The sequence below is a fragment of the Epinephelus lanceolatus genome, chromosome 11, assembly GCF_041903045.1.
Source record: "Epinephelus lanceolatus isolate andai-2023 chromosome 11, ASM4190304v1, whole genome shotgun sequence".
Lineage (NCBI taxonomy): Eukaryota > Metazoa > Chordata > Actinopteri > Perciformes > Serranidae > Epinephelus > Epinephelus lanceolatus.
Window position 1 is genome coordinate 33,812,285 of NC_135744.1, and position 26,681 is coordinate 33,838,965.

General features: G+C 41.5%; 2 protein-coding genes across 4 annotated transcripts in view; one reads left to right on the top strand and one right to left on the bottom strand.

Moving 5' to 3' along the window:
- Window positions 1-259: 259 nt before the first annotated feature.
- On the bottom strand, window positions 260-16,369 carry rbm27 (RNA binding motif protein 27). Of its 3 annotated transcripts, none has more exons than XM_033611083.2 (21): window positions 16,184-16,369; window positions 14,842-14,960; window positions 13,701-13,828; window positions 13,326-13,396; window positions 12,682-12,893; window positions 11,903-12,211; window positions 11,026-11,253; window positions 10,688-10,771; window positions 9,531-9,677; window positions 9,154-9,307; window positions 8,417-8,570; window positions 7,802-8,035; window positions 7,553-7,684; window positions 6,740-6,865; window positions 6,475-6,549; window positions 6,136-6,312; window positions 5,874-5,978; window positions 2,495-2,722; window positions 2,278-2,361; window positions 2,026-2,145; window positions 260-505 (listed from the first exon to the last, which is right to left on the bottom strand). In XM_033611083.2, exons 1-21 carry the CDS (start codon window positions 16,240-16,242, stop codon window positions 404-406), a joined length of 3,048 nt encoding a protein of 1,015 aa, XP_033466974.1. In that variant the 5' UTR covers window positions 16,243-16,369; the 3' UTR covers window positions 260-403. The 3 variants fall into 3 exon arrangements, with proteins under 3 accessions (XP_033466974.1, XP_033466967.1, XP_033466981.1); XM_033611076.2 differs by having other exon boundaries at window positions 10,589-10,771; XM_033611090.2 differs by lacking the exon at window positions 10,688-10,771.
- Window positions 16,370-16,625: 256 nt separating this feature from the next.
- Window positions 16,626-26,681, top strand: part of lars1b (leucyl-tRNA synthetase 1b) — a 33,824-nt gene continuing 23,768 nt past the window's right edge. The window contains exons 1-16 of the mRNA XM_033650670.2: window positions 16,626-16,757; window positions 17,132-17,253; window positions 17,649-17,736; window positions 17,872-17,952; window positions 18,273-18,410; window positions 18,594-18,755; window positions 19,017-19,129; window positions 20,769-20,832; window positions 21,210-21,298; window positions 22,152-22,377; window positions 22,567-22,654; window positions 23,574-23,650; window positions 25,364-25,417; window positions 25,557-25,697; window positions 26,334-26,411; window positions 26,562-26,647. Of these exons, the coding sequence (XP_033506561.2) occupies window positions 16,752-16,757; window positions 17,132-17,253; window positions 17,649-17,736; window positions 17,872-17,952; window positions 18,273-18,410; window positions 18,594-18,755; window positions 19,017-19,129; window positions 20,769-20,832; window positions 21,210-21,298; window positions 22,152-22,377; window positions 22,567-22,654; window positions 23,574-23,650; window positions 25,364-25,417; window positions 25,557-25,697; window positions 26,334-26,411; window positions 26,562-26,647 (1,613 nt within the window). The 5' untranslated portion in view covers window positions 16,626-16,751. The remainder of the gene's footprint in view (window positions 16,758-17,131; window positions 17,254-17,648; window positions 17,737-17,871; window positions 17,953-18,272; window positions 18,411-18,593; window positions 18,756-19,016; window positions 19,130-20,768; window positions 20,833-21,209; window positions 21,299-22,151; window positions 22,378-22,566; window positions 22,655-23,573; window positions 23,651-25,363; window positions 25,418-25,556; window positions 25,698-26,333; window positions 26,412-26,561; window positions 26,648-26,681) is intronic.

A 26,681-nucleotide genomic window follows, 5' to 3' on the forward strand; every position in this document is an offset into this window, starting at 1 on the left:
ATTTTTCAAAAAATTGGTGAGAAAAGAGCTTAAATACAGTATGTATAAAAATACTATTCACAGTAGACACAAATGTTGTGCATTACTGATATTAATCATCTGGTATGCACACTGAAACTTACATAGGTTTTTCTATCTATAAGAACAACTTAACATTTATCTTTCTCAGCAAAAGTGAGATGTTTTAAATAACCGAGGGACACAAAAACTGTCGGCCCTCTAGACTTCTCGTGATGTACAGTAAAGACAATTTTACTTTGATTAGAGTCTAAAATTACTTAGTTTGAAATACTGGAAAGGAAAAAAAAAAGGTGAGTTCCGTCGTGTTGATTTTATCTGCACAGGGGGGATAAAGTAACGATGGATTCTGCTGGGGAGCAGGTCGCGACGAATCACAATGCCTTCATCGTCTCCAGGATCGGCTCTCGTACTCGTCGTCTTCATCGTCGTCTTCTTCCTCCTCCTCTTCCTCCTCCTCACCAGGTAAATAAGAGCTAGCTTCCTTCTGTTTGGATGAAAAAACATAAATGTATTGTTTAGCTTTGAACACTGAAACTGATGAGATTATGTGATAGTTTACATTGTGTCACATCATTGTGTCAATGCTATGTGACATTAGGTTTTCAAATCTGTACTTGGACACATCTATAGGCACGACTTCATGTGTGAAACACAAAATAATTGATTAGGTGGTAAGACTGAGCTGCAGTTCTGAATAACAATAACATAATAAGAGATTTTCTTCCACCTGTCTGAGATGAGAAACATATCTGCAGGTTGAGACATAAAAACGAGGCCTGAAAGAGGCGTATGTCACTTCCCCCCAGAAAAGTTGTTATCTATAAAACAGAGTCGATGGGAGAAACTCTGACACATGGTTACAAATATTTTGGATATGGAAAAATTGCAGATGGTGAGGTGGAAACTTGATTGTAGAAACTGTCCAATATTTTTTAGTGCACACCATTTTTCGCTTTGGTTCGTACGTACATTTTTGAATTATGGATCCTATGTGCTTTCTTATAAATGAGACCCCAGATCTAATATGCAAGTGATCAGACAGAATTTGTGTGCCCAAACATCACCAGGCTATCTGCATTGGTTGCTGTGGTAAGGACGTTTGCATCAGTAACCACATAGCTACACTGGTGACACGGTTTTCTAAGGTAGAAACAAGAGAAATGGAGGTTTAGCATTTCGCCATCTAAATAACTGTTGCACCAGACAGACAGACATCCTCAATAGCGCTCTGCTAATTGTAGCATTGATTATGCTATGCACTTCCATTATTCTGGATTTCATGTCATGGTTGTGTATCACATTGCCAGTAACTCAAAAGACACTTTGAAACTCGATTTGAGTGGACAGAGCGTTTGATTCTGTAGAAATCTGATTGGAAATGCATTTCGAACCCCCTCCAAATGTGGTTTGGATCTGATTTGTTTTGTTGACTTGACTTTCTAAAATCAAGCTCTAGATACAATCTTAATATGCCAAAAATGGATTTGGGCTGGTAGTCTGAATGATGCCCAAGTAACACTTCTGTCCCTTTCTTTCTGAGGCCTCAGACACCAGTCTGGCACTGCTATTCATCAATGGGTTCTCTGATGAATTATTCTCGTCCCTGTCACACAAAAGCTCATCCCTTTAGGTCATTAAACTCACTTGCACTAAACAGAGACTGCGACCTCAAAAACCCAACCAAAAACAGAAAATTACAGTATGAGGATTTCACCTGACAGTAATGCAGTTTTTACTCAAAGGGCTACGATGCTCTTAGTACTGCGAGGCTTGCCCTGATTTTCCATGGGGAGCAGCAGTGAAAAATTTAAAAGCACTGGAAAGAAATGTTCCAAGTAAAAAAAATCTGTGAATATAACTAAAACTTCCAAAAGTTCCCCCTCTTAGGATTTCAAGTTGTAATATACATGGAGCTCCTTTCCTGGTTTCTGGGTGGCTTTATGTTACTCATGATAACACGTGACGCCATGTTCGACTTTAAATGCCTGGGTTTTTCTGTCATACCGTATTGTCCTCATCTTTAGCCTCCTCCTCCTCTGGCTCTGTTGTTATGGAGGGCGTCTTGGGCTTGTACCAGGAAATCTGCAGCACACGACCTTTGAACTTAGCTCCCTGGTTAGCTGCCTAGAAAACAAAACAGCAGGACAGTTCCAAGTTATACATTTATATTTTAATATCATTTCATTTTAGGTGATTAGACAGAGGAAAGAGAGCAAGAAAGAATGGACTGGTCCAATTTAGAGTCATGTGACTTACATTCTCTGCTTCGCTTCGCGTCTTAAAGGTCATGACGACACTGTTGGCGTCTTGGTCGCGGACATCCTCAATCTCCCCAAATTTCTGTTTAAAGAAAAACAAAACAAAAAAATCTGTATAAGTTGCAGTATAACTGTTCAATAATCAACCTAATCATGTTGTCAGTGTAACTCCTGAAGCTGTAACAAAAAAAAAAAAAAAAAGTAACAGTCCTCACCACAAAGTGCGGCATTAGTTCTTCCTTCTCCTCCTGTGTGACCCCCAGAATAGCCAGAGCTCTGGGTCTGTGGTCAACCACCATGCGGTTTACAGTCCCGCCTCGAGCCATCATCTCCCGGCTTCGGCCCCTGCCGCGGCCCACGTGCATCAAACCGGGCTCCAGCGCCATCTTCCCTCGGCCCCGACCTCTACCTGCTGGGGACCTGATCAGACCCAAACGAGTCGCCTGAAAGGGAACAGTTTGAGAAGTTTAAACATTAGAAAACAAGTGACTGGCTGCTGATTTTTCAATTACACTGACAAGAATATCTGGGCGCCACCTGGCTGTGTTAAAATAATCATTGCAAACAGATGTATGAAAATTCACCAGATTGTGTGCCTACTGTGTTTTTCAATGTGAAAAACAAACATGCCGTGATAAAACAACTTATCACGTGTGTACAAAAGAAAAAAGATCTTAAGTTTAAACATTGTCTACACTTGACTCTGGCCTCCTCCTCTCTCACTCTCTGCCCTTTACCATTAGTTGTCACTCCTCCATTTTTAAAGTGACATCTCCTCGCTTCCTAACCACTCAACAACCTCACAACCACTCTCTCACTTCTTCCTCTAATTGTCATCCCGCAATTTTCTTACAAGGACCAGCGGCTCAAACTTTAATGAGACGCGGCTCCATCAGTGTAGGACCTGGGTCTGATTTGGCTTCGTTAGCTGCTGCTCCTCTGGGCTTGCTTAAGTGGCTTCAGTTTAATGTGCAGAAGAAGGGCTGGGTTTGGATGGATGGGGGGGGGGGGGTCCTATGCATTTTTAACAACTAGCTAATTTAGGACCCGCAGGGGTAGAGGAGGAAAAAAAAAAACATGCTAGGCAGGGTGTTGCTAACAAAATCTATGTTCTTGTTGGGCTGATCCTGTGACACAGACGACCTCATGCGCTGCTAGTTTGGAGGAGGCAGGAGACGAGGGCTACGTCTGATCTGACTCTCAGCCTTTGATGCAGCTTAGTGCAATCTTCTCTTTTCATGGATAACAAAATAAAACAAAAAATACATTTTCTGATGCACAGTCACAGCAAACAGACTCACAGGCCCCTTTTACACTGCTAGATTTTCCACTAATGTTGGGCGGTTTTGCCGGCAAGCTGCAAGCGTTTGGACACACAGAGCTGGATTGGCGAGTTGATCTGAGGTGCCCAATTTTCCGCCTCATAGGGTAGACATATTGGCGGAACACTTTTAGTTTAATCAGACCGAGGTGGCCTTCCGCCACGGGAGGGGCTGTTGATGACTTGTGGGAGGAGCTGTTGATGACGCCGCATGTGCGAGCCACTGGCGGTGGATAAACAGGAAACAGCTGATAGCAGGAATTAGTGAGCAGCTAGTAGCAAGAGGGAAACGCAAACCTGACAGACACTGTAAAGATGAGCAAGTGGGGAGACAAAGAATTGCGCACCCTCCTTGCTCTCGCAAACGAAGAGGCCATTAACCATCAGATGACAGGGACGGTGATGAACGGGCTAGCTTACGAGAGAATCGCCAAAGGACAGACCAGCCGCAGCTTCCCTCCCACGTCACTGTTTACGTCACATGTTGAGCTACACGTTTTGTTACTTGCTCACGCCCCCCATTGCCCCGAAAAAGGCGCATTCTATATAAACAAAAGTAGGTAGGCGGCATTTTGCTGCACTCCCCGATTTTGTTTTTATACTGCCAATGCTGAAAAAAGTAGTGATGGTGGAATGAAGCCTCATGAAGCATTTTCTTTATTTTCTGTACCCACTAGATGGTGCTCTTGGTTTAAAGAGAGAGGCTAAAAGAATAGAAATCTGGTGTGTTTTAAACATTTTGTTGAACAAAAAGCGCCATCTAGTGGGCTCAGAAATTAAAGAAAGTAATTCATGAGGCTTCATGAGGCCATCACTAGAAAAAAGACTGATTGAGCTTTCCTGCAAATTTGCACAATTCCTATTTAAAAAGGGCCACAGATTCACGACATATGAAATGTCAGAAATAATCATGAACTCAAATCTTATAGCATCAATAAGAAGATATGCAGGTTAACATCCATATGTTTCAAATTCCATCAAACCATATTTTGAAATACCTTATTCTTACCATGTATCATGAGCATGGAAAACGATATATCTGGGGATTTTAACCCACCTGGATTGATACAATGCTGTAAACTTGAATTCAGACATAGAAAGGCTGTGTGATTGCAAACTGTCTAGCATGTCTTTTTATTATTATCACTCTATGCCCTTTAATGCTCATTTGTAACTCACAAACTGATCATACACTGATACCTACATAATTAAACTCTAATAAAATATCCCTGAAAGCATGATTTGCATCCCCTCTTTCAGTTTTAATACTACCAAAAGTGACATTTAAATTGTGCATAATTCATTATAGTTGCAATGTATGACTTTCTTTATTGACATTAAATTTTCTAGTTATTACATTTTGACAAACCTCATAGACTTTGACTGTGTATGTACATCAGCTATTGTATACAATACTACCTCACTTAATTATTCAAGATGCTCAGTGTTAGTGTACACTAATTACACAAATTTATTATAATACAACATATACAGCCTGAGTCTACAGAGGCACATTCAGTCCAATTACATTCGTAACAGAGCACCTGTACACACCAATCAACTGTGAATTGGCTCATTATAGATTAGTGCTCAAGTGTTTCAAAGCTTCCATTCACTCTAACTGAATCTACACCAAAACATTAAAACCACTGGTGGGGAAGTGAATAAAATTAATAATCTCAATACAATGCAATGTTCTGCTGGGAAACCTTCTGTCCTAGCATTCATGTACGTAGATGCCACTTGACACGCTTCATCCACTCAAACACAGACCAAGCACACCCCCTCATGACGACAGCACTCCTCAAACAGACACACGCACCACGCCACACTGGAAAAACTGAGCAATGTGACAAAGAGCTCAATGTATTGACCTGGCCTCAAAACTCCCCTGATCCCAATCTGATCAAGTATTTGTGGGATGTGGTAGACTTAATAACTAATCGATTAATTTAAGAAACTAATGATTAAATCAACAATAAAATAATTGTTCGATACAGCCCTATCTAGATGTGCATGTTATTTTCTCTTTTCTTCTTCTACTCAATCACGCAGTGCTGAGTGATATATGCAGCGATTATCTTGCTTGCTGACTTCCTCTAAAGCATTTCTTGGTATCACATCCTCAAATTCAGCCCTCAAGAAAAGTGCTGATGATGAAAGATGCTGTCACTATCTGTCTCTTTGTGACTGATCCGTTTGTCGCAGTGTTCGCTATGTTTTCAGATTGTTGGCCTGTGGTTATGTACTGCGCACGTGTGTGTGTCTATTACCTCCACCTGTAACTGTCCCAATTTTCTCTTAAGGTCTGTTGTATCCTCTCCGGAGCTCATCTTCTTGTGAAAGTCCAGCTCAGCATCTAGCAGTTCCTTCTGGGCCTGGTCACAGATCATGTAAAAGGAGGTCAGTTGTTCATTTCTTTTTTGTATGTTGCGCACACTTTCAAAACAGATTTACACTGACAGAACAGAACTCAACTCGACTTTCTTTGTGTCAAGGAGATGACCCACACCATCTGAACAGGCCCAAACTTACATCAGTCTTGGTCTTGGACTGGTTGTGGTTGGTTTTGGCACTGGAGACCTGGGAGGCAGGGTTCATTTCGTTCTGCAGCTGTGCGATCTTCTCCGTCAGCTCCTTCAGGGTCTTCATGATGTTGGCTCTCTCCTCGGGTTTCATCCCTCTGTTCTTTTCCAGGCGGTTTATCAAGGCCTGGACGAAAGAGGACAAGCAGTGAGACAGCAGAAAGTGTAAGAGACAGGAACAACTGTAAACGAACGAGTAAAGATTAGAGTAAAGCACAGGATGGATGAATAAAGAACAGCAAGAGTTTCAGAGGTAAATGAAAGGAAGGGTCGTTGAGGCCAGACTTACCTTCTGACACTCAATCTGTGTCTTTAGCATCTCTTGCTTCTTCTTCCTCATGTCCTGCTGGAGTTTTAACGCCTCCTAAATGACAAAAAAAAAAAAAAAACACAAATAAAACACATTCACTGAGGATGAAAAGACAACGTGGACGTTTCATTTCTCAGTGGCGGCCTGCTTCTCGCCAGTGGCCCCCGAGAGACACAAATGACTAATCCCAGCTCTGCTATTCTCGTACCAGTCAAAATATGTATTAAAAAATAAAGCCGCATGCCTGTTTCTTCTTGAGGACTTCCTGTGCTTCTAGTGCTTTTCCCGTTTTCCCAAGGCTCTTTGAGGATGACTTGAGGGCTGTGGAAGTGTAGGGACCCTTCTGGGTGTTTGTCAGTGCAGGCGCCACCTGAGTGCCACAGAAGGAGAGACAGAGAGAGCGAGCGACACATTTAGGTCATCTGAATGAGCTTGTATACAGCTGCAATAGACATGAGCTGTTAAGTGCCAACAAATGATTATTTATTCTCCTGCACTGCTCTTACTCCGATATCTTCTTAAGATTTGTGAGACTGGCTGGGCAGTGTTACTGGACTGCATTCGTCGTGTCTTTGAGGTCTCTAGATTCATAGCAATAACAGTGTTCTCCTATTTGCAATGGCACACACCGCAGGGCTAAATGTGTTGGTCCTGATATTGGTGTATTAAAAATATTCCACCTACTTTGTGTTGTAGCTTCTGTGACAGACAACTGGCAGACAAAGCTCCCCCTGTTATTTGGAGAGCCTCTTGATGGAGGCACAGACAGTCCTGATAATATCATACTGAGAATGCCAATGGGCTTAACTAAGATAATTAATATGGTTAACATTATACCTGCTTAAACATCAGCATGTTAGCATGTTACTACTGTGCGTAAAAACAGCCTCACAGACTTGTGTAATTTGGTCAACTTAACTTATCACTCAGTGTTCTTGATATTATCTGTATCCTGCTGTAGATATGAACAAGTGTGTGATTTATTTGAAAATGCTTTTTCTTCCGGGGCTGGCATCACCTGACAGACACACACATACACACACAGACTGAAACGTACAGTGACCATGTCTGTGTTTGGGTTCAGGCTGTCCGGCTTAGTTGTAACTGTGACCCCAGGCGCTGCTGGCACGCGATGCTTGGGTACAGTCTTGTTCAACACGTATGCTGCTGGATTGTGCTGCTTGATCCCCTGCAGATAAAAGGAAAGGGAGAAAAATGTCAGTCCAATGAAAGGTTGCAAAAGTGTGGCAAGGCTGAGGGATCAGCACGAAAAGACAACGGGTATGTTTCAGCTCTTCATACTAACCTTATGCATGTTGCCGTGCTGCGGCCCCTGGCTGGGCGCGATCCCGGCAGCCTGGCTCCCTGAGCTCTGCTCCTGCTGCTGAAGCCCTGTGGCGTTGGTGCCAGGCTCGCGGTGCCAGTACACACGGATGAAGCGGTTGTTGAGGACTGCCTCGGTGCTGGATATGGCCCGTCTAGCCTCTTCGTTCTTTGTGTACTGGATCAACGCCGCCTCTGGGTCTCCTCCAAACACAACCTGGATTGAGAGTATAGTGTGTAAATCAGTGATGTATAAAAGACGAGACAAATTCTTCTGCAGAACTTAACTTCGTGAAATTGAGCTATTCATTGTTTTTGTCCGAAATTCAACATATTCAAATTACAAAGTCATTTAAATATTTATTTTCCAAGTTGTGTTGAGACTCAACACGTATGTGAGCCATATATATATTCAATGTGATGTCCTGCAACTTCTGTGAATCCTGCATTGTATATCTGTTATGGGTTATGAGTTCTTCAATTCTCACATTTCCAATAATTCTACCATTACTAATCCTAACTTGTCAAAATGACAACCATGAAAACAAAAGAACTTTGCAGGTTCGCTTAGTGCAAAGTAGCAAATTCTGAATTTTACCTGGATGTTGACGATGGTTCCAAACTTGCTGAAGTGCTCGTTGAGCTTGGTAATGTTGTTGAGCTCACGCGGGATCTTGCGCACCTCCAACTTGGTGTTCACATAGTGATACCTCTTGGGAAAAGTGTTCTTGTGTTGGTTGTTAAAGCCTGGCCTAAAATGAGAAGAAGACAGAGTTGCTGACATCTGATGTTTGCGCACAGAATTTGTTTTAAAGAGAGGAATTCTAGGATCACTAACAATGAAACAAGCAGTGAAAAAGAACCCAGATTGATGACCTCAGGTTTGAGTTTCTGCCTTCATAATGAACTTCCTGAGGCCATATAACAGTTATACTTGAAAGAAGAAGCACATGTCAACCATGGATTACAAGTAGAGCCTTTGCAACCGAAGCATCCTGGTCATGGGGATGTGGTGTGCACCTGCTTCCCACAACTGACACAAAAGATAGGCTCGTGACCTATGAGTCACCTTGGCTTGAAACAAGGCTCCCATTGCAGTGTCAGGAAATGGGGAAGGCAGCGATTTGTTTGATCAAATTTCAACCGGTCAGCTAGTTTCTTCGTGTCTTCACGCAACAAGAACTTCTTTTGTTGCAACTTAGTTTTATCAGTGTGGGTTTGTGTTGTTGGGATCCTTGCACAAAACCCTGATGCAAGAAGGATTGTCTTAATAGGTAAGACTTCAAATTTCCTTTGACTGACACTTTTAACGTGTGTTTCTTTTGAAATCCTTACTTCTCAATCCAAGTCTTTTTAGCTGCCGGTCCCTCAGCTGTACTGGGTCCCATTGTTCTCTTCCTGCTGTCCTGCTCCGTGTTAAAACGGGACACATTAGTTCCAGGAGTGCTGGCTGCAGTGGCAGGCTCTGTCTGGATCACTATGTTGGCAGCTAGAAGACAAACACAAAGACGAAACAAAGAGAAACAATAAAGCATGAGGAGCTTTTGCATTTTGCTACATCCGCCACAATGCTGTCATCATCATACAGGACTATCATATATAACTAATTAACTTCTTGTTTTCCTTTATTACAGAAGCATTCACACTTTTCCAATCAAATCCCAGTTAGTCTGGGGAAGAGTGTGAGTACTAAGCAGGCCATAACTTGTTACCTCTCGAGCCTTGTCCTTCACTGGAGGTGAGGCCGATAAGGTTGGAGCGCTGGGTCTGCACCCGAGGGATGAACTGCCGGTATGGGTTGCGACCTGCTGCAGTCAGGCCAGGCGATTCTGGGTTATAGCCCTCTGGATCATAGTTATCTAATGTAAAGAAATGAACACACACATAAATGACAAATACACTAAGGCTTAGCGGGAATATAAAACATTTTAACAGTCATTAAATAAGTGGAAAAAATACAAAAATGAACAAAATGATCAACTAAATTAGTACACAGTGCTGCCTGGCTACCAGTGACTTATCTAGCACACAAAATATTGTTGAGAATGTGGTGAGTTTAAAGTGTCCAAGTGACAGCAATCTGTGACAGTCTATGTTAAATACAGCTCTGAGTAGGGATTAAAATAAATATGTAATATTAAGAATAATATATACAAGCGAAGAAAATAAATTAAGGTACAACCGGATAAACTAGATGAAACTTCATAAGATGATAATTCTTATCCTGAGCCACAGCTTACTGTAAAACAATGGCAACTGAACAAAATGGGACCTTGCATGTGATTGTGAATTTGGCTGTCTCAGTTGAATTAAGGTCAAGTTTGTAATTAACTAAAAATACACCCTCCATTTAAACTAAGCCTTAGCTTCTTTCTGTTTAACTGGAATTATTCATGAGCCAAATTACGGGAAAAGCACTCAACAGAGTAAGATGTAGCAGTGAATGTTAATTGCTCTCAGCTTCTTTGTCTCTTTGGTTGATAAACAGTGCTACCCTCTGGTCAACTGCTGTTACTGCAGCCTAAGGAAACACAAGCATCCACTATGTCACACATGGACCAACTTATGATAACAGGAAACACAAGGTACCTAAAAGTCCACAACAAAACAACTTAACTCTCACTACCCCAGTCCTTATAGTTCAACTTTGACTTTATAAAGTCATATCTACTATAATCAAACACAAAAGAAAAAAGAAAAGCAAGAAATAGAGAGCAGGAAAAACAGAACACATTTCCCCAATCTGAATAGGAAAAGCATCGCTGCTTACATTCAGACTGGACATATTGGGGACGAAGAGACACAGATGAGGACGAGGAGGGAGGAGGTGGAAGAGGAGGAGGAGGAAGAGTAGGTGGCAGCCCCACACCTGGCGGTCCGATAGGAGGAGAAGAAGTGATCGCCGTTTGGTGGTTGGGGGTGTCAATCCCACTGGTTGCTATCAGTGGGGGTCCTGAGGGAGACAAAAGCCCAAGCTAGTGTCTCAGGTGTATCGCAGGTATGACAGTGAGTCTTTGGTTTGTGCTACTAAAATGTTTTTCATGCCACAGAGGTTGTCTTGATATGACAGTGAAGGTGGCAGGAAGTGATAACAACTGTTAAATGCAATGCTTCAACTTTAAGATAAAACAATTATTTTGTTTTAAATGCCAACATATGTGATTTCTAGGAGTTGCAATTATGCACCTGAGTGGCGGTACTACTTACCAGTCATGGGGAAGACGCCCGGTGGTGGTGGCTGGCCATAGGGTGGCATTGCCGGCATCCTGAGCGGAGGAGGGGGCTCAGTGATCGGAGGCATAGGCAGGCCGGTGGGGGGCATAACAGGCGGGGGAGGGAACGGAATCATGTTTGGTAGGTTGACATCATCGACGATGAGAGGGTCGTTGCCATGGTCGAATGGACAAAGGTCACCACGGACACAAAATCCCTTTTCTGTATGAGGGAGAAGACAGGCATCATAAATTTGCTTTTTCATATATATGTAGATATTTTAGAAGTTTAGGGCAGCATAAGCAAACATCCTCTTCTCTGTACTTTTTCCTCAGATACTCGAGTATCTATTTGTAACCTACTGTAATCCTTCTAAGGGGTTTGGGCCCTTGGAAGTAAAATTCATTCAGAAAAATAAGGATTGAAAGGAAATATGAACAAATGAAAAAAGCAATGAACAAAATGAAAGCTTGTCCAAGTTCAAAGCAGCTAAGACATACAGTATTTACCCTACAGTCTCATTAAGGACCTGGCTCCCTAGTGGCTGAGTTTGAGCACTGTGACAGATAGCAGTGTGCTTCAGGGACAGTGGGTAAGTTTAAACCCTCTTGTGTCTCTGGGGAGAGGTGGGAGCGAGCATGCTTGCTTTCCTGCCTTTCACTGGGGAGAAGAGAGGGCGTGCTAAACACTGGTCATTAGCGATGAGACTAAACAAGGCAATCAATAACCCTCATGGGAAGATGATGGTAGCGTTTATGTGGCGAACTTCAATGACAATAAGCTCTGGAAGGAACTTTTCAGCCAAAAACAAGAATTGATAGAAAGCAGGAAAAAAAGGCAAAGAGGAAAAGATGTCTGCCTCTGTTCTTACCATCGTAGTCCCTGCAGCGCTGTTTGAGCGAAGCACTCTTGTTGCTGAACGGCTTGCCAACACCATCTTGCCTCTGGGTGCCATAGTAGCCGGACCAGCTGTCTGTGGTGCTATCAGGCAGGTGAGCCGGTGTTGCTACGGGAACACCTCCAGCTCCTGAGACTCCGGCGGATGACGAGGAGGAAAAGGGGTGCGGAGGCGTGGGCAGGGGCAGGAGAGGTGATGGGTGCTGCTGCTGGGAGCTGGATGTGTTGGTGGAGTTGTAGCAGTCTGTATCCTTCCTTTCTAACTCAAACTTTGATTTGAAGTCTGTTAAAAACAAGCAGAAATAGAGGTTAGCAAAGCGTGAATAAGTAGTACAGTAGAATAACAGACAATAGCAGACATTTAAGTTAAAAACAGCTACTTCTTTATCTTGCCAAACACAGATTTAGATTACCATAACCTTGCGGGTGATAAGGCCAATTCCAGACCGTGTTGTTGAATCCAAACTGATGTGATGGCAAAGCTGTCCACATTGCTCCTTTATCGATAACTCCCAGAAACACTGAGCAACAATCCAACAGAAAACAATACAAACGGCTACATCCAGGACTCTGGTCGGTCTACTCTCAAAAATCTTGAGCACCTCTGTGCACATTACACTCAGAATGTCTCCTGCAGCACGTCTGCATCACTAATGCTCAGTTCGACTGCCCTGACAGGAGCTTCAGGAACCTCTACACTCCTGGGTCTGCTCCCCTGTGCTGTTGTTGTTGGCTGTGGGGGAACCTTCTCACCTCTGCCTCCTCTGTGCTCCCTGTCCCTGCTCTTTCCTCGGCTGCCACTCCTGCTCCTGCTGCGGCTTCGGCTCCGGCTGTAGCTCCTCCCACGGGGGCTGCCCCTGCGGCGCTCGTGACGCTCCCGCTCGCGGTGGGAGTCACTGCCGCTTTTCCCGTGCCGATCGAAGTCGCGGCGCTTGCGCTCATCTCGCCTCCTGTCATCGCGGCTCCTGTGTGGTTGAGGAGTTAGAGGGAATGTATTTGAATAACTATCTTTATGCCTGTTTTAAATGTAAGAGTCTAACAGACATCAGAAGGTTCTTGCAGGATTAAATCTTAGAGCAGCTAGGGCAAATGTGTGTCTCTATGACTATATCAAAACACACAACACAACTGTTACTTACAGTATAGCAGTTCTTGTACTGTTGTATTTGTTATTGACTAGGTGTGTTATAGACAAGGGACAGGTTACTCGACACCAGGGCCTTCATCAAGCTAAAACCAGGACTCGTGGGATTTCAGACTATACCCACATGTGCAAGATGATGTTTTTTTAATCAGCAGTAGGAAATCAAGGACTAGTGTATTGGAAATGTCAACACGATGACTAAGGTGCTGTATGTCTTACATGTCTTGAAACATATCTCTGAAACCAGTCATACCTGGACTCATTGAAGTTCCTCAGAGGACTTCTTCTCCGCCTGTTTTCCCTCTCCTCCTCTGGAGTTTCAGCCTTGAGGGAAAAAAATAGTTACATGACCCAAACTCTTCTCCATTTTATGTTTTTTTTTTTTTTTTTTTTTTTTTTAAACAGAAGGACATTTATATGCCATGCCCTAATACACAATGAATTATTCATCTAATCCTTTATCCAGAGCCCCTTATAGAAACACAATCACCCTTGTTTGCTGTGCCTCCTTATCTTTAAAAGTTCTTTAAAGATGCTTTGATATGTGACATGACTGATTTTCCTCAGGCAATACATTCATTTTCTAAGTCTTATTCTAGCCGATACATTTCTCAGCAACTCTTCTTACCTCCACAACATCAGATTTGACTGCAGGTGGTTTGACTTCTTCTTTAGGGACTTCCTTGGCAGCAGGATTTCCCAGGTAGTTCTTAGTTGTCAGACATTCAAAAAGTTTATCGACAAATCCTGTTGTCTCTGTAAAGACAGCATGAATCATGTGAATAGATTTCATCTTTTACTTGAATTATGTGCAGTTTTGCCCATTCCCCCTTAACGAGTATATTTACCCTCAGGCATGAAATGTTCCTGAATCACACTACACTATGAATTTCTGTGCTCCTGGCTGCACTAAATATATCCAGAGTCTAATAAACACCAAGTAAATAACGACAGACACAGCAAAAAAAAAAAAAAAAAAAAAAAAAAATTAAATAAGGAAAAGCTACTTGATAAAAGCTTAACATAACAAAAAGACACAAAGACAAGTGCAATCCACAAAAAAATTTCAAGTGCTAATTTGAACAATTTATTTTAATGCAATCTTTAAGTATGTTATTTCAAAGATTGAAGACTGTAGGCCTAATAGTTAAGTTCTGACAGGCTCTAGACTTAGTATGTTCATTCGTGGCCTTGTGCTGTGCTTTTGTACAGAAATAAATAAGGTGTCAGAGAATTTTAACTTCAATCAGCAGCTGTTCGGGAGGAAAAAAAGCTAAGATGTCGTTACAAGGGCACAGAACTAAACTTAAGGTTTCAACCCTGAATTCTCAACACAAGTAATGGCTGAGATGTATATTCATCATCAACCCAATCAAATTCTGCAATTGTGTTTGTACTCTGCAATTACAAATAAAGTGAAACCAATAAATCATTTCATCCATTCAAGGGTAAAAATCACAATTCAGCTCAAGCAAAACAAGTTGATGCTTCATGTGATACAGACTGGAGACATTAGAGGGAGGAAAAAAGTACTTTCATATTATGTAACACACCCTCTGGTGGCCATATTGATGATCCACAAGTAGTAAAATTGTGATCATTTACAGCTGATTGCATCTATAAATGTATAACTTAAAAGTAACTAATAGCTTGTCTGTGCAATAATGGAAATCTCAGCTGGAGAAAAACCTCCTGCCCAACTTTCTTGACCAGCAACAGCATGTTGCATTCACTCACACTGGCAGAGAAGCTCTGCACAGCATTCATACCTTTTTGTAAGAAGACATCAAGCTGATCGGCACAAAGTGCTTTCAGCTCTTTCTCCGGTTTGTCCTTCTTCACAAGAGCCACCACATAGTTGGCTAATGCAGACGGGTCAGCATCACATCTGTAGGTTAAAATATAAACATTCTCAGTTTCAGCTTCTACAAAACTGAGAGAGAAAATGGAATGCAAAGTCATAAGTAAACCATCTGCAATTTGCTGTGCGTCAGTGAGGTGTGCTGTCCAGTGGTGCCGAACTATCTATGCATGCATATCAAAACAAACCTGAACACAACAATACCTGCAGGGAATAACACTGCTGCAAAAACCTCAGAAAATAGCATCCAAACTTTTAAACCAAATGACCAACCATATTCTTTTTCACACAAAATATTTACACGCCAACAGGTCATGCTATAAGTCCTGGTGGGACTATTACAACACCATTACAGACACACAAAGCCACAGGAAAGAAAGCAGTCTTGACAACTCCATGCTAATATATAACCAGCTACACAACTAAATGGCTCATGTATTGGAGAAAACTACCTCCACTTCCACTTGGCCTTTAACAACCAATAGGATCAGAGTTTAATGTGCTTGAATAAGCTGATATCAGTGAGAATTGTTTTTGTAAAGTGGATAAATGCAGCACTTTTGAGAGCATGCCTTAATATGTGAGACAGTAGATGACTGTTGCTGCATCCCCTCAACAGTGCCTGTGGGCATGTTGCTCCTCTTTATATTTATTATAATATTAAATATAACATTTAACACATGAAATCCATCAATGTAGCTATGTGGGTTCTTTGGCAACAAGTGTATCCTCTTATAAACAGTGTAATTTTATATTTAAAAGAGAGGGACAGAGTAAGAGTGTGTGTAGCTATAGTAACTCAAAGAACAAACACTTGATTATACGTCTTTAAAACACATCTATGACTCAGTAACGTGGCGCTGGATATAGTCTAACAGATTCAACACTTATTTTAAACTCAAGCAGCAGCATACAAGTTATCTGTTGTAGCTTAATAGCTTGCTAAAGAGCTGTGATAAAGTCAGCTTACCGTTGGCTAACGACGTGCCTAACTACCCATACATGTAAGTGCGCCAAACACTCGACTTCGTGCACAATTTTCATTTGTTTAACGTTAGGTAATGCGAAGTCCCGCTGTCTCCCTTTGCTATGAAAAGCCAGCTAGCGGCAATGGTGGTTTGCTAACTCGTGCAAGAATTTGCCATCAGATTCTAGCAAGCCCCCCATTGATGGCTGGCTAGCCCAGTGGCTAGCTAGCTAGCGTAGCTACGTAGCGTGCAAGCTAAATGTCATTTCGATTCAACACTCACATTGGCTCCAGGAGTTTTGCCAGCCACGACTTCAAGGCTTCAACATTCTCTATGATCATCGTGAGAAAGACTATAATACTGTCTATGAAATGAAAGTGCGTTTCGATAACCCTGCTTTCATCGTCTATAAATTTATAAGCTTTAAGGCCTTCTGTCTGTCTTCACTGGCAGGTCGGACGAAAGTGTTTTACGGCATGGCAACACAAGTTGAGTTGTCGTAACGCAGGCCAGACGACGGACGTTATAACAATATCGTGTCATTATTCAACCGTCATTTATTTATTTAATATCAGTGGCCCTGCCTTGTGTATTGCAGTATATAATATTAAACAAATAATTCATAAATTAATAAAAGTCATAATTCGCTAACGTTTGCTAGATATCTAAAGATACGACTCGTGAAAAGTTCTTCGGACTCCATTTCCCAGGAACCCATGCGAGAAGCTGATTGTGGGTGTCATCAGCCAGGCACCGGTGGCGTGGGTTTCCCTTGTCAAACTGGGAACTATTTCTACTGTTTCTTCTGTCTAAACAACAGAGTAATTAGTTACTCTTAATTTAGGTCAAAATGACGGTAGGTCCAATTCTCACTTTACTTTCTGTACAGAATGATTAATGCGGGTTTATAGGCAGTGGCGGCGTTATTTTTCATTAATTTACTGTAGCTGTTAGCTAAGTTAGCTAACATGAGCTAACGTGTAGTTGTCGAGCAAACTGCAGAAATAGACTTGAAAGAAACTGGACTCAGCTGGACGAGAGAAAACAGCTGTTTTCTTGTTAAACACGTTCATTTTTTTCAGCTATTTAATATTCTGTTCTCATCTCGAGCACTCAACAGTTTCTTTGAAGTGTATTTTTCTTACTAAATCACCTGTAATTAGTCCACTTGCAGCTTTAACTGTAATATTTCTCTAATGCACTGTGGTGTATCTCGTCATTGCATCCCAGGAGCGGAAAGGAACAGCAAAGTTGGACTATCTGAGAAAGATTGAGACAGAGATCCAGGAGAAATGGGAGAAGGAGAAGACATTTGAGCATGATGCACCAACCACAGTTGGGGAAAGCACCAAGTGAGTATCTGTTTTCATGAGAAAGGACCATGTGTTGTATTCCCAAGGAGTTTTACTCTGTTACACACACTTGCAATTTACATAAATTGCCGTGCTCATGAATGTCAGAGCAGTTTTTGCAGGTGTACTTCCTTTCTGATGCAACTATAAGCACTCAGTGTTAATAATAGGTATTGCAGTAGGTATGTTGTTGCCGTTGGGGAAACACACAAAACAAGCCATGCAAATGTAGGTGAAGCTCTGAACTTGAGTAGTGTAGTCAACACTGGTTGCTGCATCTCATTTCCCAGTGTACACCACTTTGCTTGGGAAAAACATACCAGATATGAAATTCTTATGGTCTCAGCTCCATATTTTACATATTTTAACTAACTAACCTTTTTTTTTCCTTCCAGCAAAACCAAGTACTTTGTCACCTTCCCCTACCCTTACATGAATGGCCGATTGCACCTGGGCCACACTTTCAGCTTGTCAAAGTGTGAGGTAAGGTTACAGACAGAGAGGAATGCTAAGAAATTAACTTCCTCATTTTGCACCTATGAGAGATACTTGAGATGCAGATATTCACCCCATAATCCCTGGTCTCTAACTCAGTGCTGCTCTTTTTTTTTCTTATAGTTTGCTGTTGGTTACCAGGCTCTGAAAGGGAAGAAATGCCTCTTCCCATTCGGGCTGCACTGCACAGGAATGCCAATTAAAGTTAGTGTTTTCTTTTCATTCATCCATCATATGTAGTTGCAGTGATATACATATGTTAGGGTTGTCTTAGGTATAACTGCTGCTAACATAATCTTTCCACCAGTCATTTAAAAAACACAATATGCAAGTTATCGCCAACTACAGTCATTCGTTAAAATAAAAGGAAATAAAATGACAAATGATATTTGTTTAACCACTGCTGCATTTACTGATATTCTATTTAACATTTAGTAATTCATCCCTGTCTTCAACCCTTACACACATGGCCTTTTCTTCCTTTCTGGTATCAATAAATGATGCACCCATATTGTATCCACCAGGCCTGTGCGGACAAGCTGAAGAGAGAGATGGAGCTGTATGGAAATCCTCCACAGTTCCCAGATGAGGAGGAAGAGGAGAAGGAGAAGCCAAAGACAGCTGATGAAATCATCATCAAAGACAAAGCGAAGGGCAAGAAGGTCAGGATCCGAGGGACTGGACTGATGACATTTTCCACATTGGGAAGAAAAAATACGGAATTTTGTGAATTATTTTGTCACTTACAACTAGGAGTCATACTAAGCTTTCCTTTTGTTTCTGCATTCACAAAGCGTGTGTCAGTTTACATCATTTTTATCTCTCTTTTTTTATTCCCCTGTTAGAGCAAAGCAGCGGCCAAATCTGGATCTGCCACTTACCAGTGGGACATTATGAGGTCTTTGGGACTGACTGATGAGGAGATTTCCAAGTTTGCCAATGCTGAGCACTGGCTGGAGTACTTCCCTCCTCTAGCTGTCAAAGACCTCAAACTGATGGGAGTCAAGGTGACTAATTATAACCATGTAGCTCTAGTAAACAACTGTCTTTGTTTTGTTTCTGTATGAAATACAGTTTACTGTTGAGCCTACTTGCAATGCCATTAGACAAAATTATCTAAACGTATGTTTTAAGAGGTACACACTGGAGTGATGTGCCCATTGCTATTCTTTTGTTTGATGCCCTGAAATCACCAGAATGTATTCACCCTGAATGTTATTAAATCAGGTTATTCAGTTAAGTTGATTGTGCCTGTTATCACTTCACAGGTGGACTGGAGACGTTCATTCATCACCACTGATGTGAACCCCTTCTATGACTCCTTTGTCAGGTGGCAGTTCATCACACTGAAGGAGAGAAAAAAGATCATGTTTGGCAAAAGGTGAGATTGTTTAGAGGTTTCTACACGGAACAGAAATTTAAACGCAACACTTTTGTTTTTGCTCCCATTTTCACAGGTTTAAATTAAAGATGTATGACCACTGTTTGCCTCATGTAATGCTCCTTCACATAAGCCCTTTTTAAATAGGAATTGTGGAAATGTGCAGGAAAGCCCAATCAGTCTTCTTTCAGAATTAGCAGTTTAAAAACAAAATCGCGGAGTGCAGCGAAATGCCGCCTGCCTACTTTTGTTTATACAGAATGTGCCTTTTTCGGGGCAATGGGGGGCGTGAGCAAGTAACAAAACGTGTAGCTCAGCATGTGACGTAAACAGTGATGTACTCCAAGGGAAGCCACGGCTGGTCAGTCCTTCGGCGATTCTCTCGTAAGTTGGCCCGTCCTTCACCGTCCCCGTCATCTGACGGTTAATGGCCTCTTCCTTTGCGAGGACAAGGAGGACACGCAATTCCTTGTCTCCCCAGTTGCTCATCTTTACAATGTCTGTCAGGTTTGTGTTTCCCTTTTGCTACTAGCTGCTCCTTCCTGCTATCAACTGTTTCCTGTTTATCCACCACCAGTGGGTCGCACTTGCCGCGTCATCAACAGCTCCTCCCACAAATCATCAACAGCCCCTCCCGTGGCGGAAGGGCACCTCGTTCTGTTTAAACCAAAAAGGTTCCGCCAATATGTCTACCCTACGAGGTGGAAAATTGGGCACCTTGGATCAACTCGCCAATCCGGCTCTGTGTGTCTAAACGCTCACAGCTTAACGGCAAAACGGCTCAACATTCGCTGAAAATCTGGCAGTGTAAAAGGGGCTAAAGAGTTGATCAGGTTTTTGATTGAGGCCTGTGAAGTGTTGGCCTGCTCCTCTTCAATGGCTGTGTGAAGGTGCTGGATCTTGGCAGGAATTGGAACACACTGTCGTACATGCCGATCCAGAGCATCCCGAACATGCTCAGTGGGTGACATGTCTGATAAGTATGCAGGCCATGCAAGAACTGGGATGTTTTCAGCTCCCAGGAATTCTGCACAGATCCTGGCGACATGGGGCTGTGCATTGTAATACTGTAGCATGATGTCATGGTGGAAGATGACTGGCATGACAATGGGTCTCAGTATCTCATCACTGTATCTCTGTGAATTGAAACTGCCATCAAAAAAGGGAACCTATGTTTGTTGTCTGTAGCTTATATCATACCATATCATAACCTCACTGCCACCATGGGGCTCTCTGCTCACAGAAGTGCTCACTAACACAGATTTTTACAAATTTGCAATCTGTGAAAAGTGCAAGCAAAAACAAATATATACCTGTTTTACTTGTTTCATAGCACTGTCCTTGTAGTAATAAAGAAAAGAGTCAGAAAAGTAGGAAGTGCCCCACATTATGCAATATGATAATGTCTTATACTTTACCTTTGTTGCTATCAGGATTGGTAAAACTGTCTTGCCTGAAACAATGTCTGATACCAATGTCATTTCTTTCCATGGGGTAAAAGCAAAGTAAATATTTAAATTAAGACACTGGTAGATAACTGATGTTAAAGTTATCCATTTAGTCTCGGGCAGTTTTATTTGCATTTTACATTTTGTGGTCTTCCAGTAATATAATGTCACTGTCCCTGACTTCTCTGCAGGTACACCATCTACTCCCCCAAGGATGGACAGCCATGCATGGACCATGACAGGCAGACAGGAGAGGTAAACTTAACTGGCTTAATGAAATTATGAATTAATTGTGGGAAACAATACTGTGATATGTTTGCATATCATGAAGCGTGAGACCTACAGCAAACACTAAAAGGAACCATGTCACAATTTAGCCATTTTTTATATGATTGATCTTTAATATACTGCAAATCTACCACTGGGATCGCCAGTGACTTTATTTGTCTTAATATTTTTGCCTATTCCTGCAGTTCACTAGGGATGTAGACAATTCCACATAGTAAATTTTTGCAAATGTTTTTGCAAAAGAAAAAAGAACAAGTCCTTTAAAACAGTCTTTTACTTTGAGATCATTTGAGACCTTTATTTAGTCCTTTTTCTTCCCGACTAACATTTTCCTTCACCTGCAGGGAGTTGGACCTCAGGAGTACACTCTCATCAAGATGAAAATAGTTGAACCGTACACAGCAAGATTCAAGTCCAAAGTCTTTTACAGCAGGTAACAAATTACAAACACCGAGCTCTATACTGCAGACATGTTTTAAAGATAGGAAACTACAGCACAGACAACAAGTTTTACATTTACTAAAGTATAAGGCCTCCTCCACATATACACTGGTAATTTTTTTTAAGACATAGCTTTTTCTTCACATACTGGCCTTTCGTCCGCTCACCAACAGTGTTTTAAGTCACTGAAAACAGACCTTTTGAAGAAGTCCTTCCACGGTGAAAATTTTCGGATACTCAGTTTTCAGTGAACATGGGAAAAATGATTTTTGGCTTGTGACATCATACTGTGTGCCATTATCACCTGTTTTTGTTTGTTTTTTGAGGCGTCACAAATGAGGCATTTTGTGCATTTAGTGCTGGCTCTATCTCACTAACAGGACTTGGATGTTCACACATAAATGTACAGTTACTCCTTCATGTATAGAGAAACAGAGGTATGGCAATGTGAAATGGAAGTCACTGCTACATGATGCAATACTCCCTCAACACAAACCCCACTGCCAACGTTGCTGGTTTTGGATGAGAGGCTTTTGATTGGTCAACATTATCATCTTCTTCTTTGCCTGATTGGCCAACATGGCTTTATGGTTAGGGTTATACCACCACCTGTTGGTTTAGCATTGACAGTGCTTCAGTTGTATTATTGCATTCTCACTTTTTAAAAATGGTGATTATGTGGACAAGATTTCTTAAATATTTTTATTTTTTGAGAACAAAGGTGGAAAAAAAAACACGTTTTCCAAAAATAACCGTGTATGTGTGGACCAGGCCTGATTCTCATCTTGATAAACATCACCACAAACAAGTAAACAAGTGAAGTGCTAATGCTTTGCTCCCCACAGCGCCATGAAAGGCAAAAACATCTTCCTGGTGGCAGCCACTCTGAGACCAGAGACCATGTTCGGTCAAACCAACTGCTGGGTGAGGCCCGACATGAAGTACGTTGCCTTTGAGACAACTAGCGGGGACATCTTCATCTCCACCATTAGGTCTGCCAGGAACATGTCTTACCAGGGCTTCACGAAAGAGAATGGAGTGGTGCCAGTGGCCATGGAGTTACTGGGACAGGTACTAACTTTGGGCATTTCTTGCTTTGAGCTGCAGATAAATTCAAATTCATATCAGACACTAAAGACTAAAACTTAAGAGCCAAATTAGAGGTGCAAAGAGCACAAACAACCTGATTCCTTTTTTACTTCTGCTTTACCCTTTCCTTCAAACTAAATGTGGCACTGCTTCATTTTTGTCTCTTTTTAGGATATCCTTGGCAGTGCCCTAAGTGCTCCTCTGACCTCCTATAAGATCATCTATGCTCTGCCCATGCTCACTATCAAGGAGGACAAAGGTATGACACAAGAAGTCTGGAAAAATAGCAGAGATAAATTTATTCGGAGTGGCTACAATGATTGATTTTTTTTCAAGGTTTAAATTTGTCACATTGGTAACAGCTTCGTAGTTCTTAAAAGACTTGTTTGCCAGCGTCACTCACAGCAGTCAGAATACCCTTGAGTAGGGGCACTTTACTCTCTCTTTTTTTTGTATGTGCCAACTTGAACTTGAGTTAAATGTATCTGACAGTTGGTGAATAGTTCAACAGAGGCTGCTTGAGATGTGTCGATGTGTTTATAAATGCCCGTGTTTGAAAAAAGAAAAGGTAATATATTCCCGCTCATATTGCTCTTGGTATTACTTTCTTTAGAAAAGTCAGAAAATCGGCACCGAGCTTTATCCCTTATTCCTCTTTGTTGTAGATATTCTTAGAGGAGCTTGCGAAAAAGTACCGGGAGTCTCAAAATAGCGGCCAAGGTCATGATAGAATTTATAAAGTGCTGCTCTGTGATGTCAAAGGATGGAAATAATGGCTGCTTTTTTGACCTGGGGGGAACATTAGTAAATGTATAAAATGAATGTAATTGCACCCAGAGTGCCTCTGTTGTGGTGGAAGTCAGTAGTATTTATTTTTCCTGTCTGTAATGCCCGAGGGCTGTAGTTTGTCTGTTTGCATGTCTTCATGTGTCCTGTTGATGAATTTTTGTAAATCGCCTTAATTTGAATTTCTGAATGACTGAGGTGAAATGCCAGAATTTCAGTAAGAACGAATCCTTTTATTTGTTCTTTCCCTCTTCACGTTTACTCAGTTGCTCCAGTGTGGTAGCAATCTGCAGTAGCACTGAATATGTACAATGTAAATTAAAATGACAAAAACATACTCCCCAGTGTGCATTAATACATTTTACATGTTGCCTTGTCTACGTTCTCCTCAGGTACAGGGGTTGTAACCAGCGTGCCTTCTGATGCTCCTGATGACATTGCTGCTCTCAGAGACATCAAGAAAAAGCAGGTGAGGTTGCAGACCTTTAAAAATGTCTAACGTGCTGCCGTTCAGTAAGCATTTATGCCTCAAATGAAGTCTGCTGCAGAGAAACACAGAAAACGGAGCTCAACTGAAACTTCAAGGGCAATCTTGAAATTATGATTTTGAAATGTATAGACAGATTGTTCTATTAAAACAGAATTGTGTGCTCAGTTGGACTGAACTTCTAGTTCTTTAGGAGGGAAGGTGGCCATTTAACCCTTTGGGTCTTAGGCCTTTTTTGGGGTATTTGTACTGCCTTTACTTTTAAGCTCATATCACAGTCATTATAAAGGCTACATACACATGCTATATCTTGTTTTTTCAGGACAATTGGGGCTATCCAGATTTGCCATCATTCCATGTCCTTCTGTGTGTCTGTATTTTATATTAATTTTTATATCAATGAAAAAAACAAATCTGTGTTACTTAATTCTTATCTTTTTACATGTATCTCACCATAGCAAGTTGGAAAAAGACATTTTCTGCCATATATGAAGAGGGGAGACTCTCTGGAATCTGGCAATATAAGAACCATGATGGTGGGACATTCTGTCACTTCACAGTTGTCCAAAACATGTGGTTTGTGCCAAGCGGACATGATTGCCAGCATTTTTTCCATTAATGCAAGAAATTCCATTGACTCATTCACAAGTCAAAAATGTGTTTTATCTGAAAGAAACATGCAATATTTACATCTAAGATAATAAAAAAATAGTAATAATATTGTTCCTCACTATATGAAGTGAGTGATAACAAGATCTGCATAATGGATTGTGAAGAAATTCGTCAGGTTTTTATTTTTTAGACAATTGATCTGTATTTACAGCGTGATGGGATGACAGCACAATGATGTGTTTGTTATCATCAGAAACCTCCGGTCCTGCGCTTTCGTGTGATATGTGTGGCATTTCTGTGCAACCCTGTATTCGCGAGTAATCCATCCAAGAGTAATGTGTGTGCAAAGCTGTACGAAAGCTCTGTTATACATAATTTTAGTGTAACTTTATTTAGAACAGGTGTGAATTTGGACGCACTTTGCGTCGTTCAGGCCCATAGAGTTAAAGACACACCCAATGTTTAGGCATGCACTACCTGTTGCACGCTGCGACCACAGTCTTAACTAAAACAAGGAAAATGGATGACATTACCCCACAGGTTAAGACACTGCACTTGCTATTTGTGTCTTTTAGAATTGATTTTTAAATTGTGAATGAAGCTTTAAATAACCCTGCTCCTCCATACATCAGAGATTTTCTTCCATTTTAAGTTTCAGCCAGATCAATAAGGTCCTCTACTGCTTTTCTTTTAAATGATCCTTGTGTGTCCCATAAAAGTAGCAGAGAGAGTGCCTTCTGTTTTTATGCTCCTTAACTGTGGCACTCGCTACCACTGGAGAACAGAATGGAGAGCTCTGTCTGTATTCTTAAAAGGAAATACAAGACCTACAAGATCTTTTTAATGTGGATTTCAATTTGCAGTAATGGTACAGCCTTAGTTAAATTTTAATAATAGATTTTTACATTATTTTATCCCTGTTTTTTATTGACTTTATTTATAACTTGCATTGTTCATTTTTGTTTTTATTTTAATTTTGCTATGTGAAGCACCTTTGGCTACATGTTTGTATGACAGGTGCTGTATAAATTAAGTTGGGCTGCTTTTTATTAATATGGCTCTTAATGCTTGCATTTCCAACAGGCTTTGCGGGAGAAGTATGGAATTGAGGACAAGATGGTGTTGCCTTTTGATCCGGTAAGCCGATCTGCTAAAGTCAGTTCGATTTTACTCAGGTTGCACTGAACCCACTAATTCAATTAAAAAAGACAGGTGAGAACAAATTCAGTCCGAGCTGCTTAATGGAGCCCTAGTGTGTGTTTTGTATATGTGTCAGGTCCCCATCATAGAGATTCCAGGCTACGGGAACCTCTCTGCTCCTCTGGTGTGTGATGAGCTGAAGATCCAGAGCCAGAACGACAAGGACAAGCTGGCTGAGGCCAAGGAGAAAGTCTACCTGAAGGGATTTTATGAAGGGGTGAGAAAACTTAGTGGTTAATGAGTTAAAGCAGCTGCATAGGTCAGCAAAATGCAACCCCTCTGCAACGCCCCCGCCCCCTGTGGATTTAATTTTAGTTTTGAAGCTTGTATGATATATCTGCAAGACACAACCCAAATGATTCACACCTTTAGGTGAGGCTAAATTATTTATTAGCTAGCTATTGGCCATGTGTTGCCTTCAGGCAGTTTGGTTCTGTCTACTATTGAAAAACAGCAGGCTGAATTTGTACAACATGACACACACACACACATATACACAGACGAGACTTGGAATTCTTCGCTAAGCCCATTCCTTCCTGTCACAACATTATGACATTAGTCATGTTAAAATGTACAAATTCAACTGCCGTAACTGTCAGCAGATTGTAAATATGAGCAAACTAAGAATTTAAATGCAGCCACTGCGAGGTGCCACTCGACAGCACCTCAAGCAGCGCACATATCATATGTGTACACTGAGTATGTGTCTTCCCACTGAGCAGTTTATGATAATTTGTGGTTGTAGAATGCACTGCGGAGACATGGCCCACTTCTTGTTGACTGAACTGTCAGAACTGTGAAAGAATTGCATCAGTATGAATGAAATATTTCCGTGAATGAATTCCCTTATCAGATCATGCTGGTCGATGGCTACAAGGGGCAGAAGGTCCAGGACGTCAAAAAACCCATCCAGAAGATGATGGTTGAGAGGGTAAGACATGCTTTGTTTCTAATGCATGTGTTTGGTGTTTCTCATGTCTGTGCACTGTTACATAGTATCTTACAATTCCTTATATGCCTTGCATGATAGATGATTTATATTTACCTGTAACGATTTTGGCTCTGTACCAATTTATCACAGGGTGAGGCCATGATCTACATGGAGCCAGAAAAACAGGTCATGTCGCGTTCAGCTGATGAGTGTGTGGTGGCTCTCTGTGACCAGTGGTGAGTGCCACATGAACTCTGATCACAAAAATCT

Excerpts from the sequence above, each read along its gene's own strand:
- rbm27 (XM_033611076.2), bottom strand. The coding sequence starts at position 16,242 with ATGATCATAGAGAATGTTGAAGCCTTGAAGTCGTGGCTGGCAAAACTC. Across the intron at positions 6,866-7,552 it reads CAAACACAGACATGGTCACT|GTGGCGCCTGCACTGACAAA; the intron begins GTACGTTTCAGT and ends TGTGGCACTCAG. Across the intron at positions 6,313-6,474 it reads CACAGATTGAGTGTCAGAAG|GCCTTGATAAACCGCCTGGA; the intron begins GTAAGTCTGGCC and ends TCTTTCGTCCAG.